General features: G+C 35.2%; 1 protein-coding gene across 4 annotated transcripts in view; it reads right to left on the bottom strand.

Moving 5' to 3' along the window:
• STXBP5 (syntaxin binding protein 5) overlaps nt 1-17877 on the bottom strand; it is a 157836-nt gene that overhangs the window by 66733 nt on the left and 73226 nt on the right. For all 4 annotated transcript variants that reach the window (XM_059083446.2, XM_059083450.2, XM_067010979.1 and 1 more), the window contains exon 9: nt 14456-14534. In XM_059083446.2, coding sequence (XP_058939429.1) covers nt 14456-14534 — 79 coding nt within the window. The remainder of the gene's footprint in view (nt 1-14455; nt 14535-17877) is intronic.

Here is a 17877-nt window from a genome sequence, read left to right as displayed (position 1 = left end):
ATTAATGTAAGAACCATGAACAGGAAGATGCTGAGTTACAATACAGAATAAAATTTCCATGGAGATACCAAGTAGGTATTGCCAGGTAGGTGATCAGCTTATTGGAAACACCATAGCATTTAGGTAGGTTTGTCCTCAAAAGGCAACTATGTGTTTGTTCAGTGGCCTTGTAAATGGCCTGTACTTCTTTTCTAAATTTAGGAGAAAAAAATTACAGTGAAAAAAACATGGATAAAAATAAATGGATAAATAGTTTGAAAGGGATACCAAGGTAATATTCTTTTTCATAATAAGAAAGGTTTCCATAATTCAGCAATAAATGCATATATATACATATACATATACATATATATTTTCTTATTTTATGTCCTGTTTTTAAAAAATCTTATTTTATGTACAGTTTGACAAGCAGGAATCACCTGACTTAAGAATCCCACAGGCTATGTATTTTTTTCATTGTAATGCCCCAAATCTTGAGGCGTAAATATCAATGAAATAGTTTACAAGAAGAAAACCAGTCTTAAATACAATGATAAAATAAAATTAAATATTTTAATCCTAGACGGTGAAAACTGTAAAAATTCAAAGGTTTTGTTGGCATTTGGAATTATATTAAAAGTTCTAGGGATCTAGATTATTTCTAGGTAATATGTGAATTAAGTTTTATTCCATTACTTTAAGAGGAGTTTAAGAAGAATTTCTTTAATGATGTTGTTGGGTGTTATACAAGACTCTAACTTTTGAAGGCATCTAGGTTAGGAAGGTGTTAGTTTGAACTTTTTATAATTTTGATTGTAATTTTTAACAGACTAGACACTTTAGGAAAGCATATACGCTTCCTGATTCTCATCAGCCTCCATAGGCTGGCCTTGATAACAGCTTTGGCTGAAGCTGTGTTTCCAGGTGAAATGTTCTTTATCTTTTCTACCCAAAAAGCCATTTGTATAACGAACTTGCTCAACTCAGTTCCATTATACTACCCATTTATTCACTCGAATCGTTTTTGAGCACCTGTACGCCTGAGAATAAAATGGTGCTCTCATGCCTAGTCTAGACAGACAGTAAACACATTGTGACAAGTATTGTGAAGAAAATAAAACAAGGTTGAGTGATGTGCTGAATGTAAGGGAAGGGTTAGAGGGGTTACTGTAAAACAGAGCAGTCAGGAAAGGCCCCTAAAGTAATGACAGATAACTGGAACCAGATGAAGAGGAGCCAGCCATTCAAAGATCTTAGGGTTGGGGAAGAAGGATATACATTCCAGGCTGCAGGAATAACCACTGCAAAGCCCTAAAGTCAAGAATGAGCTTGGAATATCTGAGGAACTAAAAGGTCAGCATGGTTGCAACACAGTGAGTTAAGCAATACGTGGTAATAGATAACATGATCCCCAAATCTTGCAAACATATCCTGTTACACCGTTAGGATCTCAAGAACCTGTCTCCTCTATTTCATTTTCACAATTTCTTTAGTTCTCACCCTAATAACCTGCAGCTTATATAATTACAATCGCATTTAGTTGTTCATTGCCTGAGTTGTACTTCTCCATCATTTTTTTGGTTCCTCCTTTAAAACTCAGTCCAATCATTATCTTCTACAAAAATCCTTTCCTGACTCATCCTCTGCCATGAGTTGGGTACCCTTCTTGTGTTCCTGAGCACCCTCTTCTCAAAATTTCCACACTGAATTTTCAATGTTTGTCTACTTTCCATTCGTATTGTGAGCTTCTCAGGACGCAGTGTGGTATTTTACCTCTGCACTCAGACCAGTTAGCAGACTGGAACCATTCATGCATCACACTTTGAGTAGTGGAGCACGGAAAGTTGAGCCTCCTAGTGATTGGTACTACTTGACTTAGCCTGGACTTAGTGTCATTAAGGATCTCACTACAAGGCCCCACACCCCTCACGCTCTATGGATTTCAATCAGAAAGCACGGAACTCTTTGGCTGGGCCTGGCTGGGTAGACAGACCGATCCCAAGAACAAGTTTACTGCTTAGTTATGAGAAGTTTTCATCACAGTACTATTTGAGTGAACAGAGAAACACCTGGGTACCATAAGAATAAATCACTATGATAATGAAGTGAGCATTTTACTAGTATGATGATGATGATACTCCAGTATCTTTCTAGTTCAGATCTGTACCTTTGCCAATTTTAAGAGGATCTTCTGGAACTAGGGGAGCCACCTCCAGACCATGTTTCACTAGTGACTAAGCCTAAGACCCTTTTGCTAGTTCAGATAAAAAGATATGAGTTTGGGGTAAAAATAAAGAAACATAACATATTTAAACAAGTTCCTGTTCATTTACTGACCAATTTAACAATGATAATACAGTTTTGGTAAAGTGGATTTGTATATTACAGTATTTGCATAAAATATAAGATTTTAATATAATTTTATGTTAAATGCTTTATTTTTGTTATGTTAAATTGTTAAGAGTAGTTGGACTTAATACATATCCTTTAAGGTATCAAAAATATGGACCCTCAAAATATTTCCTTTTGGATAACTCTTCTAAATACCCATATAACACACAACAGGGATGCTCGGAGTGTGGTCTGTGACTGCTAGGGGTTCCCAGGACCTTTTCCAAAAAATCACTAAGGGTAAAACAAAACCATTTTCATTGTGATATTAAGACATCACTCACCTTTTTACTATATTGATATTTGCACTGATGGCATAAAAGTAACAGTAGATGAATAAAACTCCTGGCATCTCAGCATGAATCAAAGCAGTGGCACCAAACAGCACTAGTTATTTGTGTTTTTTATTGCCACACGTTAAAGAGGTGTTTTTCTCTCACTTTAAAATGTCCTTGATGAAGCAGTAAAATGACTAATTTAAAATTTTTCATCTTGACCCTTGGGCTTAAGTTTATTAAAAGGGGTTCTATTAGTAGCATGTAAAGAAATGTCTTTTTAATACTGTGCTGAGAAAATGGGAGGTATACATAAAGCACTGCTTCTGTATACTGAATTGGACAGTTATTTCTAGAAAAGCACTTGTACTACTGTTTGAGTTATGAACTGAATTGCTATTATTTTTGCTTAAAGGATGACTGACAAACTATCATTAGTCAGGTTTGGGTAACTGATAGTCGTTTTCTCAAAAATGAATCAAAGGAGTCTGTTATTTTAAGAAAAACAATTGAGATTATTTGGCTACAATGATAAAATCTAGGCTTTCAGGTAAAAATATCAAGAGTTTGGAAAACTTTTATCTGTCATGCTGAGCTTCACAGCTTCCCAATACTTAAAGACTTTCCTGATGAGATCAGTGGTAATATTAACAATTAAAAAATATATTACATAATAAAATGTGTCAACACTAGAAGATATGAATGATTCACTGAATCAGTATTTTCCAAAATAAACAATTCCACTCATTTTTTTTAGAATTTTAAAGTTACTTTAAAATATATTTTTATGTTAACATGCAAAGGGTTTTTATTATTTTCAAGTGAAGTAATACATATTTTAAAAATTCTAACCTTTATTTCTAATATGGTAAATATCAACAGATAAACTCCACATAAATAAAAGTTCTTTGGGATTTTCCATAATTAAAAGTGTACAGGGTCCTTAGTTTGTGGACTGTTTGTATACACCTAAAAATTAAGCCCCCACAAAAGAAAATATGCTATGACATGTTTCCATTTTAATAAAGGTTATAACAATTAACTGGTTATTGTAATTAAGAGATTATATAATTATATAAAAGGGTATTATAATAAAGGTATTATAATTAATAAAGGTATTAATAGTGGGCTTGCGTTTGTTAAAGGGGATTCTATTTGTACAACGCAAAGAAATAAAGTAGCTTTATTTTGGTAACTTTTCCAAGTTATCAACTTTTGACCATTAGTATAGTGATATTTATCAAAGTCTTATGATTTCTCTTCATACTATACAAATTTTAATGTCTTCCTTAATTATTTAAGAATTTTTAAGAGTTATTTAGCATCAGTCCTCTAACATGTGAAATCCTCACTTAATTTGGAGATAAGGGAAGAAGAATTCATGAATCTAAACTTTTTAAGGCAGTCTTTGCCATATGGAATTAATTTGTGATTAAATGGACCGTAATGATTAATTATGAAAGGGAAAAAAGATCTCAGAACACCTTCCCTACCTTGGATGCAGAAATTTGCTTAAGTGCTCCTATGAACTGAATATTTCATGAACCTTAATAACTTTAGAAGAATTACAGTACACTCTTGTAGCCCAAATGGCTGATGATCATAACAAAAGCCAGTATGACGAAGTTGCCATGTCTATGGCAACATAACTTTTCTCTACCTGTGCTTTCCAGGACAGAGCATCAAGTCTAGTGTGAAGTTAAACTAGAAAGCAAAACAAACAGTAAGCATCAACATGGTAAATTAATGAGATAAAGATACAGAGTTTAGAAGACTTATCCTAACCATACAAATTCCACAAAACTTATGCTTTGGTATTTCAATCTCTTACAGTTTTTATATACGGATTGGTTAGGATGCATAAGATTTATAAGGATATAGCAGCAATTCATATTAGTGTATTACTCTGGTTCTTTCTAGAATCAATATACATAGGAGAATTTAACTATGTAATAATTAGACTTTCTTTTTTCTCAAAAAGAAATCTAAACTTTTTTTCTTGTTTTTTTGTTTGCGGTACGCAGGCCTCTCTCTCACTGTTGTGGCCTCTCCCGTTGCAGAGCACAGGCTCCGGACGCACAGCCTCAGCGGCCATGGTTCACGGGCCCAGCCGCTCCACGGCATGTGGGATCTTCCTGGACCGGGGCATGAACCGGTGTCCCCTGCATCGGCAGGCGGATTCTCAACCACTGCGCCACCAGGGAAGCCCTAAACTTTTTAATGTAATCTTTGCCATATGGAATTAATTTTTGATTGAATGGACCATATATGATGGTTCACAGTATTACAAGTATGATTTCAAAGCTTGTTTATAGAAGAACATTTAAAAGTCATTTATTGCAGAAAAAGCCTTACATGGATTTGATTCTCATCCTCTAGAAAAATATAATCTAAATTATATAAGCTGATATCAATATACATTATAAACATCTAAGTAAAAGTACTAGAATAATCAGTGAACTATCACTAAGATATTTAGTCTATGTACAGATATCAAGTGTAAGCATTTTAGGGATGGGACAAAATGTAGATTAGGATGTATAATGATGGAAAATATACCCCTACATTAGCTTGAACAATCCATAAAGCTTTAAGGATGCACCAGAGAGCCAAGTTAGAGATGGAGGAGGCATGGCTCTACAAGAAGAAACTGAAGGAAAGCTCAGAATGAGCTTCAGTAGTAGGTGAAGTAGAATGAATCAACTAGAGGCAGTATAAGACGGGGATATCTGAATAGCCATAACAAATAAGCAACAATTTTGAAAACAGTTAGATTTGAAATAAAGCTGTACATTTTAATAAATAATACATATTCAAAACTAAAGAAAAGCATATGAATAATTTCTGGTCCCTGTCAAAACATAAAAGCTTAGCTGGACAACTGCTTACAAAAAATTAAATTAGAAAGTTTCTATGAATCATTGCTGCTTTGCCTACAGATACAAACAAATTTAACTTCAACCCCAATTATGACAGCAGGCTGCCTTTCCATTAACAGCAGTCATTTAGGAGTTCAAATTATGGTTAGAGAATTTAAGATAAATCTAAAGCATAAATGCTGATTTTTAAGGTAGTGAATTAATAAAACAAAAAAGTCATCCCACATTGATGAGATGGATGAAACTATTATATTTTATACTCAGTTCTTTAAAGTATATTTTCAAAAAGCAATGTGGCAATTTGTCAAGATTTATAAAAATATTTTATCTTCAAAATTTCACCACTGGAAATTTACTGTAATTGTAAAATAGTAAAAATCTTCTGTTGAATTCCCTGTAATATCGAGAAATATGCTCACTACTATATTAATTATATTATAAACCTGATTATAATATTAAAACTAAATGTTCAGAAAAAGGGAGGTATGACTGAGTAAACTACACAGCCCTTGAAACTAATTTAAAAAATTGATAAAAACTATAATACTTTAGACATACTAAGTAGGGAAAAAAATACCAAACTGAATATGCTCTAAGAATATAATTAGGACTTCCCTGGTGGCGCAGTGGTTGAGAGTCCGCCTGCCGATGCAGGGGACACGGATTCGTGCCCTGGTCCGGGAAGATCCCACGTGCCGCGGAGCGGCTGGGCCCGTGAGCCATGGCCGCTGAGCCTGCGCGTCCGGAGCCTGTGCTCCGCAACGGGAGAGGCCACAACCGTGAGAGGCCCGCGTACCGCAAAAAAAAAAAAAAAAAGAATATAATTAAGTGAAAATGTATATGTATTTGAAAAAAGACCTAGGGAAAATGAACAAATGAAAAATATTATTTTAGAATAGTGGAATTACAACAGTATTTGCAACTAATCAAACTTTTAAAAAAGTGCATTTTTCATATGAAATACCATGAAAATAGTTTGCCAATTTTTCATGTCATTTCCGTATTGGTCATTACACTTTGTATTAAAGTACTGTTAAAATGTAGCTTATGCTGAAAATTTTTCTGCTTCCTAGGCCACTCAAGAAAAACTATACAATATTATTATAATTCATCCATTTGACAAGCATTTTACTGAGCGCTTAATATGTGCTGGTCACTGCAGCAGGGGCCAAGAATTCTTGAGGCCAAGAATTGTTTTCCATCGTTTAATTTCCCTGGCTTCACTGCATCCTTTAGCCAGCACGCTCCCCTCTACCACACTTTTTATTCTTGTCATCTACTTCAATGTTCCATTTCAGGACCTAAAACCTAATCTTAATACTATAATTATTGTTTCTGTGGCCAAAAAATTATTCCAGAAGAATGGATCATATAATCATGACAATGCTTTCAATATTTAAGAAAAGTTATCTTCTCTATCTGTACACTTTGGGTTCAACATGAGAAATCCACTCTAAAACTTTCTTCTAAAATTATTTCATTTTCAGTCATGTACCACAAGGTTCACTGCAGCTCTATTTACAATAGCCAGGACATGGAAGCAACCTAAGAGTCCATCGACAGATGAATGGATAAAGAAGATGTGGCACATATATACAATGGAATATTACTTGGCCATAAAAAGAAATGAAATTGAATTATTTGTGGTGAGGTGGATGGACCAAGAGTCTGTCATAGAGAGTGAAGTAAGTCAGAAAGAGAAAAACAAATACCGTATGCTAACACATATATATGGAATCTAAAAAAAAAGAAAAATGGTTCTGAAGAACCTAGGGGCAGGACAGGAATAAAGATGCAGACACAGAGAATGGACTTGAGGACACGGGGAGGGGGAAGGGTAAGCTGGGACGAAATGAGAGAGTGGCATGGACATATAGACACTACTAAATGTAAAACAGATAGCTAGTGGGAAGCAGCCGCATAGCACAGGGAGATCAGCTCGGTGCTTTGTGACCACCTAGAGGGGTGGGATAGGGAGGGTGGGAGGGAGACGACCCAAGAGGGAAGAGATATGGGGATATATGTATATGTATAGCTGATTCACTTTGTTATAAAGCAGAAACTAACACACCATTGGAAAGCAATTATACTCCAATAAAGATGTTAAAAAAATAATAACATTAAAAAAATTAAAAAATTATTTCATTGTCAGTGTCTCCTATTCCAAAGGCTCTTTCTTTTCTGCCATTGCTCATATGGAGGTCTTCCCTAATTTAAAGTAAAAATTAAAATCTGCATCTTACTCTTCTTGATTACATATAACTGCTACTTATATATACTGGTGAATTCACTAAATACATGTTCTAAGTAAGTATTTTCTATTGTGAATCCACCCATTTCTTTTTCTTTCTTAAATTTAATGTCCCTATATCCTGGCTCATGTTTGAAATGATGCTAATAAAGTACCCTTACAAATTAATCCTTCCTACAATATATATCTCCTAATTTTTCTTCTGTTATCATTCTAATCCATCTTTCTACAGAAGTATACAATGCTTACTTACTCTCTCCTACAAACACTTCAAGAACCTGATATCCTGGGTTTCCTTTTTTCTCCCCCTGTTCAGAGTCTACTAGTCTTCCTTTCTACATCTTTATTTTAGTGTCCTTCAGGATAAAGTACCAGTGCTGGGAGCCTTGGTGCTAAAGGGTTCTGAGCTGTCAGGGAACCATTCTGTATGTGCTTCTTTGTCTTACACTCAGGAAACATCACCTCCATTCTAGTAACCACTACTGGTTAAATATATTTCAATGGCTTGATACACGTTTACTTTCAAACAAAATTAACAAGTAAAACTTGCTAATGATACAAAAATGGATTTGTATATCAGTAGACTTAATTAAATATGTGATATCAATTATATTTTAGCAGTAATGGATTATCAATATATATACACTAATATGTATAAAATGGATAACTAATAAGAACCTGCTGTATAAAAAAATAAAAATAAAAAATTAAAAAAAAAACCCTAATATAGAGAGAAGCTTAAAAATAGAGGAATCTTAGTACTTTAAATTGATAGAATCCATGGACAAAAACCCCAGTCTTGAGCAAATACTTATATAGCTACTAAATGAAGTATTCTGGTGTCAGAAGACAGAGCTATCAATCTAGTAGTCTCACTTTTCTAGCTACACAGGATTATACCATAATAGTGTTCATTAAGGCACTGCATGTCAAATGTTATCTTAAAATCAAGAAAGTGAACAATAATTTATTCCAGTTACGTACAAGGTTTGAAGAGTAAGACTGGGAGAAAATGTTCAACTTTTGAGAGAATGAATATAATACAGATAAATCTGGGGTGGGTCATAAGGATGTCTCTGAAGATAGTGATACAATGAGAATTGGCCAATTTGAGGTTGAAACTTGCTGACCAACATGGTAAAAGTAACATGAAAACAGGGAAGGTTATCTGATGATGCATGTGAAATTTTAAGAGTCCATGGACTCAAAGAGGTCTTTCTCATTAGGTACAATTAAATGTAAATCTGCTTGTGGATTTTTCCTAAACAGCGTGTATAAGACCAAGTGCCATGACCACAAAGGGATACCATAAAATCAAACGTGGGAATCATCAAATTAGAATTAAATATGCAGCCTGGAAGCAATCTGTGAAACTCTCTAGTCCTGAGTAGCTAGGGTTCCTTGCATTAAGTTATCCAGCCTGTTAGAGGCACAGACAGATCTCTCATCTCACATTAGTGTGATTACTTGTATTGAGTATGATTTAATATTAAATTTTAAAAGATGCCCTGATAAACTAGCAAGTATAAAAGAGAATACAGTTCTTGGTGAACTGAGTGACTTGTGAATCATCAGGATAATCCCATCCTAACCCAGGCTATTTGTGATACAGCCTAGTACACTAAGAGCTCCAGCTCTGGAGTCAACCTGGGCTCAAATTCCAGCTCTGTTACTTCATGAGGCAAGTTACTTAAGCTCTCCATGACTCATCTATAATCCTAAAAGGAGACAATAAAAGTACCCAAGTCATTGTGCTGTTATGAGAATTATGAAAGATAATGCATTCCAATTGCATAGAAGAATACTTGGCAAATAATGGATGTTCACTTTATCTGCTAATTCTTTTCTTCTTGGTGCTTGAAAGCCAAGCCATCTAAGTAAGGGTCTTGAGTTCAAGATATAAGACGCTATTTTTTTTTTTTTTTTTTTTTTTGCATTATGCGGGCCTCTCACTGTTGTCGCCTCTCCCGTTGCGGGGCACAGGCTCCGGACGCGCAGGCTCAGCGGCCATGGCTCACGGGCCCAGCCGCTCCGCGGCATGTGGGATCTTCCCAGACCGGGGTACGAACCCGTGTGCCCTGCACCGGCAGGCGGACTCTCAACCACTGCGCCACCAGGGAAGCCCCAAGACGCTATTTTTGTCTCAACTAAGAATATAAGAATTGCTAAGACAAAAGGAAACAACTTGTGATTCTGAATGTGGTTTCTCTTCTTGCTGCTATAGCTTAGCAAGAATTGAGATGGATGAGACAGATGGATGAGCAGACAGAGCATCTGCCGAACAATACTTTGGTGGCAAGAGTTCAGAGAAACGCAGAGGCTCCATGAATGAGAAAATACAAACATACTTATTGATGTAAAGACTATTACCAAACCTGCGATCCTAAAACATTGTTCTCATTGAGCAACATATCTGTAAACAAATTGAAGGTGAGTTTCTTCATCTGCAGTTTCAGCAAGTAGTTTAGCAGAGCAATTGTTGCTGGGAGATCTGCAGGTATGAGTGTAATCTTGGGGATTCGTGGTTAATGTGAACAGAGAGCAGGCAGTAGTAGAGTACAGGTAAGACAGACTTGATTAAATCTGGGCTCTTCTGCTTATGAGCTATATGACTTTGGGCAAGTTACTCAACATTTCTTCTTCAGTTTCCTCATCTGTGAGATAGCAACAACCGCATGAGGCAGGTATTAAGATTAAATAAATATGTGTAAAGCACTTTGGCAGCACACACATGGCAGGCACACCACAAGTGATAACAGATACAGTTATTTAAGAACAATCTACAGTCGAAAAGGATAAAAATCAGAGAAAGTGAGCCTGTGTTCTGGAGAAATAACTTTGTGCACAGGGGAGTTTTGGGGCTTCTGAGAGTTAGGATTCTCTCATCAGAAACAAGACACTGGTAGCAGTGGGGGAAACTCAAGGGTAGCAAGTTTGTGAGGATTACTGAAATAGATCTTTAAATATTTTCATGAATATCATGAATGTACCCCGAGGTTTTACTGTAATCTGGTTTTTTATATTACGTAGGTAACTACCTACAGCTTTTAGCCCACATATAAAATTAAAGAAATCACCATATCTACCCAACTACTTGAGAACAAATTCTGGCACCAGGGGTGGGAGTGGGGTAGAGTAAGTGGAAAACAAACACAAAAGCCCAACTTTTCCTTAAAGATTAACTTAACTACATCATGCATATGTACACGTGTGCCTATCAAGGGTCATCAAACTATGGCCCACTGCCTGTTTTTGTATGGCCTGCAAACTAAGAATGAATTTTACGTTTTTAAATAGTTTAAAAAATCACCCAAAATAATGATACCTGAAAATTATATGAAATTCAAATTTCCAAGTCTGTGAATAAAGTTTTATTGTAACACAGCTGCATTCACTCATTTAAGAGTTGTCTACAGCTGCTTTGGGGCTATAGTAGCAGAGCTGTATAACTGCAAGAGACCCATATGGCTTGTAAAACCTAAAATATTTACTCTCTGGTCCTGTACACAAAAGGCTTGTCATAGCATGTGTTATGAAGAAAGGGAATAAATTAATCTCTTAGCTGTGCTTCTCCAAATGTAACTAAACTGCCATATTTAGCCATGATCATATTCACTTTTAGGTTCCCTAACAGAGAGGCTTCCCCTCAACCTGGTGGTTCTTTGAAATGGTGCTTTATATAAATCGTTGAATCTTCATAAAAACTCTGAGGTAGATACTACTCTCATTCCCACCTTACAGAGAAGGAACAAGCACAGAAAGCTTAGTTGATTTGCCGAAGGTAGCACCGGAGTGGACAGCTGAGGCCGATTCAGACCCAGGTTGTGCGGCTCAAGAGCTCACGCTCTAATCACTTTGCTCAAGCATCACTGGCTGCAGGACTTCACACCTGAGTCACGTTAGATTTTACAAAAAACAGCTTCAACAGAATTGACTTACCATTTAATTTTTGACTCTTTATTAAGAACTGGCCATGTAAAGAATAGCTGCATATCTTTAATAAAAGTGCTATTAAAATGTAATATTAACTAAATTGTTACTGTTCCCTATGGGAAAAATCTTGTCTCCCCTGGTGTAATATATACTTTATTAGAAAATAAAAGTTATACAACATCTTGATTCCATTTTTTGTCAGTTTACCTTTAACATTAACAGTGACAGCTAGTTTATCATTAACAGAAAACAGCTAAGTCTTCATGGCTGTGCTTTTCTATACACCAGCCTATCTTCTTCCTTACATTCAATAACACTGTGCTAGGACAATTCGAAGTGATACAGGTATGTCTCATGCTTTCATCAATCTGAATATTTAATGGGAAAGGCATGCATTAAACGAATAATTTCATTATTAGTGACAAGTATGAGGTTTAGAAAGGAAAACTACAGCATGCTTTGAGAGTATATTACTAGGGGGACACAGTCTAGTCCACATGGCCAAGACATCCTTGAAAGCAGTGACATCTATGCTGAACTATAACGGATGAGAGGGAATCCTTCGGTCTTGAATTATTTCTAGGTAAAGAGAAGAAAATGTGGAAGATTCTGAGCAGGGAAGGATGGCCCTTCTAATAAAATCTGGTAAGTTGCCAACATGAACTGACAGAACACATTCTGCTGGCACCTGCCCGAGACACAGGAAAGGTTGAGAGCTGCCTAGCTTGCTTAATGGAGGGTGATTCTGCTCTTGATGGGAGGAGTGTTCTAGTAGCTCCCAATGTTGGTTATGTGCTAGAATTCTGGGGAGATATCTCAAGGAAACGAGTCATGGAGTGAGAAAAAAGAGAGCTCATTTAATTTACTGAAAATCTTATCCCAGGTGAAAAAAGAAATTAGAAAGCTGGAGAAGACTGTTACCAGAGGGTTACCCTATGGATCTATTTAACAGTACCTACAAATGCATACAAAAGAGCCAGACATTTTTCATTTCTGATCCTATGAAAGGAAAAATATCACTGCCATCCTGAAGAAATCAGGAACTTATAAATATTACCACTATATAGGAGTGAAAACAGGAATAGGTAGAACACAGAGAGGAAAAAAAAAATCTTCCCTGTACTTTTGCCTTTGTTGCCAACCAATAGTTGTTAAAATGATTAGATAATTCAGAAGACAGCACTGTTAGTTTAAATGTTTAGACAATTCATTTTATGTTGTACTATAAACATAGGGATTTTTCTTCTGGTTCCCCACCCCACCCCGTTTCGCTGTTATATTTTCCTATTCACATACATTTGCCATAGAACAACTACAGCAAATAAAAGGCAATTGGTAGTTGGAGGTTTCCCAATAAAAATAAGGGCAACCGTTTATAGAAAGTTCATTATGTACCAGTCACTGTGTGAAATGTTTTGAATACATGATTATCTCACTTAATTCATTACAACAACCTTTTGACCTATTATCACATCTATGTCATAAATGAGGAAACTAAGGCACAAAGAAGTCAAATAACTCTGTGCCAAAGGTCACACAGTGAGGGATGCCACGGTCAATTAAACAGATTCTATTCCTCTTGGAGTTCACTCAACCTTTTGTCTGAACACACAGTATATCTTCTGGGTCCCAGAGGAAGGCTAAAGAGGATCAAGGAAAAATAACAGCAATCTTAAGATTCTTCAGCCTACTACCTTTTTTTTCGAATGAGAAAAAGGCTGAGTTGAATTAGATTGAGAAAAGAACAGATTGAAAAGGGAAGTAAGCCAGTTATAATAACCAGTGGTTATAAGCTGGTATATAAAAAAATGTGCCAGTGGTTCTAAACTTTAGTGTGCATCAGAATCTCCTGCAGGTCTAGTAAAAACAGATTGCTGGGCTTCACCCACAGACAGAGTTTCTGATTTAGTGGGTCTGGGGTTAAGTTCTGAGAACTTGCATTTCTAACAAGTTCTCATCTAAGGCTGCTGGCCCAGGGACCATCATTTGAGAACCACTGCATTATAAATACTACATAAATTCACTCTCTTACAACGTAGCTCTAGTAAATAAAACCATACACCTTTCCTAGGAAACTAGAACATAAATAAAGGGGCTCCTTTAAAGGTTAAAGAGATGTGGAATTTTCAAAGAAACCTTAAAAAATTTTTTCCTTTATTACATTTTTAAATATAACATTTGGTACATACAAAAAACATATGTAAGATATGTAAATTATAAAAACCATATAAATCTTATACCTAATTCACAGAGTAAATCAGTCTCTTCAAATACAACTGATGATCTTCTTTTGATATTAAGCTGTATTTATTATTGGAATTGCCAAATATTCTTAAAATAAGATTTAATTTTTGAAGAATACTTATAACTTTCATAATGAACATATATTGTATAAATAGGTTAAATTTTAAATCTTTTTTCTTCATTGCTTATTCCACAATTTTCACTAGTGAATAAACACTACTGCTACTGAAGACTAAGCTAATAGAACATATAAAGTTGGACAAGAAAAATAATTCAAACTTTCCAAGATATATTGTGAAACTACTAAAGACACAGAGAACACAATGAAATATTTTATCTTAAAATTATCCATTTTAGTTATCTTGTTAAATAAAGAAAGCATAAAATTTATGACTGGGTTAGACCATTCTAAAGTAGGCTTTCAAAAATAAATGATAAGAGAGCCATCAGTGCTACTTTAGTAATTATATACAATGAATACTGTCAGTGAAGTAAAATCTTACCCAGGTCTAGTCGTTTTGAATTCCACCTTGAGGATAGGCTTGCATGGTTCTGGCTTCTTCCCATCCTTTAACTGTTTTCCTAAAATATATTTTCCTGCATTAAATTCTAAAATTCTAAGTTACTCTAAATTCTTATACATTGATAGTTTATAAGATGAAATATAATGAAATCCACCATGAAACATTTTAAAGTGGTCTTGAAAGAAGTATTTAATACAAAATAAGATATTTTAAATGATCAATTTATGGTTTAAAATTCAGTGCTAAAAAGTAAATAAAATAACTTGTCAACAACACTTCTGTGATAAAATTCTAGTAAGAGAAATTCAGTCTTTCCAATGTTCTTAATTGAAGATAAGCAAAATAGGGTCTCAATTTGCTCAATGAATTCAAGTTTTAAAATAGCTTATTTGAGAAAAATAAATCTAAATCATATTTTCACCCAAAGTGACAGGCTGCAAAATTAAATCCCTATGCTAATAAATTCATTAGCATGGATTTACATTTACATTTACTCTTACTCATTTACATTTACTCTCTTAAAGTAAAATCCATCCATTGCAAAGTCCAGAAGACTGATAAAATAAACCAACCTCTATAAAATATGTCAGAAACTCACACTGTCAAAGAATTTTGATTATTTTTAAAAAGGTTGATTTCTGTTATCTATTTTTTACATGTTCATTGTATTAACAACTCAGAAAAATTAAAGAAAATAAAACTTATTATTCCCATTTCTTAGGGATTAATCAGTCTCACCATTATTATACTATTTGTGAAGATCCCAAACACACACGCTATCCCAACATTTCTTATCCTCTTTCCCAGCTTTTTCCCCATAGTAACTAGCTCATTCTAATGAAGTTTGTATTTTCTTTTGTTTGTTGTTTGCCTCACCAACAAGAATGTAAATTACATGAAAGCAAAGGTTTTTAAGTGTGTGTTTTCTGTTGATACATCCATGGTGACACAGAGTGGAGACTCAATAACTCTTTAATCAGTGAATAAATTAATAATGTTTCTTTAGGATTAATTTCTAGAAAAGCGATACTTAGGTAGAACTGTATTCCAGAAAGGAAGAAGAAAGTGTAGCAGAGTATTATTTTGCTACACGCTTCCTGAACAGTGCTCTTTTGTTTTCTGATTTGGTAAGTGGAAAGGGTATCTCATTTTAATTTGTATTGATTTAATCCCTAACAGAAAATTCTTAGGCTTTATGATCATCTGTATTTCTTCTTTTAAAAATAACTTATATCTTTTACCCGCGCTTGTATGTTATCTTCTTTATATTTAAAAATAAACTTAATATTCAAAGGTCATTAACATTGTGTCCATATGTTGTAAATACTCTCCCTAGTGTCACTTGTGATTGATTAAATAAGTCTATTAGTCTTAATCATGTTTCTATTTAAGAAAACTTAAAATCCTAAAATGGAAATTCTCCCAAAATTAACTTACAAATTTAACGTAATTAGAATTCCAACAGCTTTTCTTGAATTTGGACAAAATGACCAAAATGAGTCACATGGTGGACTCAATGCCTATGAACAGGTAACAAAACTAGAAAAGGAGACTGACTTCCAGAATGACAAAGTGTGACCTCCTTGAACTCGCTCACTTACTATAATTGAAATACTGGCAAGACACTTAATCACTTCAGAACTCTGCAAATTAACTGAAGCCACAAAACAAGCATTAACATTATCTACTCAATGGAAATGACCAAACCTTGGTAAAACAGGGGGGACTGGAATGCTTTGACAAGGGCTATTCCTATTCCCTTTGTTCCCCAGCTCAGTGGCCCAGTACCATGAAAAGGCAATAGCATCATCAGCCAACAGAGAGGACTGAAGTTTATTTGCAGTTCCATTAAAACCAGATTCCCTAGAGCCCAATCAGTACTTTGTCCCAATCTGCAGCGCCCTGAAAAACTCTACTCCCAAGGCATTGTGGCAATTTCATTTGACAGAGAAGACATCAGCTAAGGGAGACAAAAAGCCCTACCTCCAGGGCATCACAGAAATAATAGCAATCTGCTGGCAATATCATAGCTGCCTAAGGCTGTGGTTTTAGTTGAGGCAAATAAGATCCTGGGCAGGAATTTTTAAAAAATCCTGAAGAACTGGACATACTCTAGGGTTCTAAAAGCCTGTATACATGTGCAAGGCAGTGTACAAGCCCAGGAAAGACCTAGGAAAGGAAAAGGCCCCAGTCATTCATCCATGGCCAACTCTAAGGCTCCGGGCCAACAGGAAGTTAAAAAAAAAGAAAGTAAAATGAGCTGTAATACCACTGCTGGCAGGAACAATGCAAGAGAGGCACTTATACATGGCTGGTAAAAATGCGAAGGATACAGTCTTTTTGAAAAGCAGTTTGAGAACATTTATGAAAAATAGAAATATGTCAAACTAGTAAATTTCAAGTAGTAATTCTACTCATAAGAATTTATTCCACAGAAACAAAAGGACCAATTCCTATCGAATACGTACAGAAAGGTAAAGGCAGCACAATCTGTAGTGATCAGAAACCGAAAGTAAAGTTAATGCCCATCAGTTTGGCATGGCTGAATAAACTGTGAAAAATTGTGAGACAAACAATTGGCTGCAACACTACCATTGAAATGAAGGAATTAGGGCTATGCCAGATGACATGGAGAGATTTTCCTCAAGTACAGTGGATTAAGAAAAGTGAGATGCAAAAAAGACTAATATAGTTCTATTTTTGTAAAACAATGACCAAAAAAATCTCATATCTTTGTATATGTGTGTGTAAATACATATGATTTTAGAAATGCATATATTTTGGAGGAACACCTGTAAGGTTTTTGACATAGCTTATCTGGTGGGGCAGGAAAGGGGACTGGGCCGCTAATGTCGCGGAACGTTTAGGGAGAAGAGGCTGGTGCACTACGATCCCGTATCATCACATGTGTATGTGTATGAAAAAAAACTATCATTCTTTTCTGTCACTGCCTCTTTGGTTTCATGGTTAGGAAGTTCTTCCCCACACATATATCATTACAATTTTTTTTTTTTTTTGCTTTTTCTTGTAATTGCTTTATAGTTTCATTTACTACGTTTATTTTCTGAAGTATATTTTGATATAGGGAAGGTATTTTTTCTTTAATTATTTCGGCACCATTTGTGTAGTTCTATTGAGCTATATAAAGTGCAAGTATTTAAAGTGTACAATGTGACGAGTTGTGATACAGGCATGCACATGCCAGCCTTATTACTGAACCATCAGAGCTTTCCCCACTGATATGAAATGGCACTTTTATTACATTAAATTTTTATAAATACACACCATTCAACTGGTATTAGAACATCTAATCCTGCCTTAAGGTCCTAGGGAAACATCTCTTCACCTCTTTATGCAGAAAATGATGATGCAATGGAATCTTGAACCTCTGGCATCCCAAC

This window comes from Kogia breviceps, chromosome 13 (assembly GCF_026419965.1).
Source record: "Kogia breviceps isolate mKogBre1 chromosome 13, mKogBre1 haplotype 1, whole genome shotgun sequence".
In the NCBI taxonomy this organism is placed as follows: domain Eukaryota; kingdom Metazoa; phylum Chordata; class Mammalia; order Artiodactyla; family Physeteridae; genus Kogia; species Kogia breviceps.
Note: the sequence above shows the minus strand (reverse complement) of the source record. Positions and strands in the feature narration are given on the sequence as shown.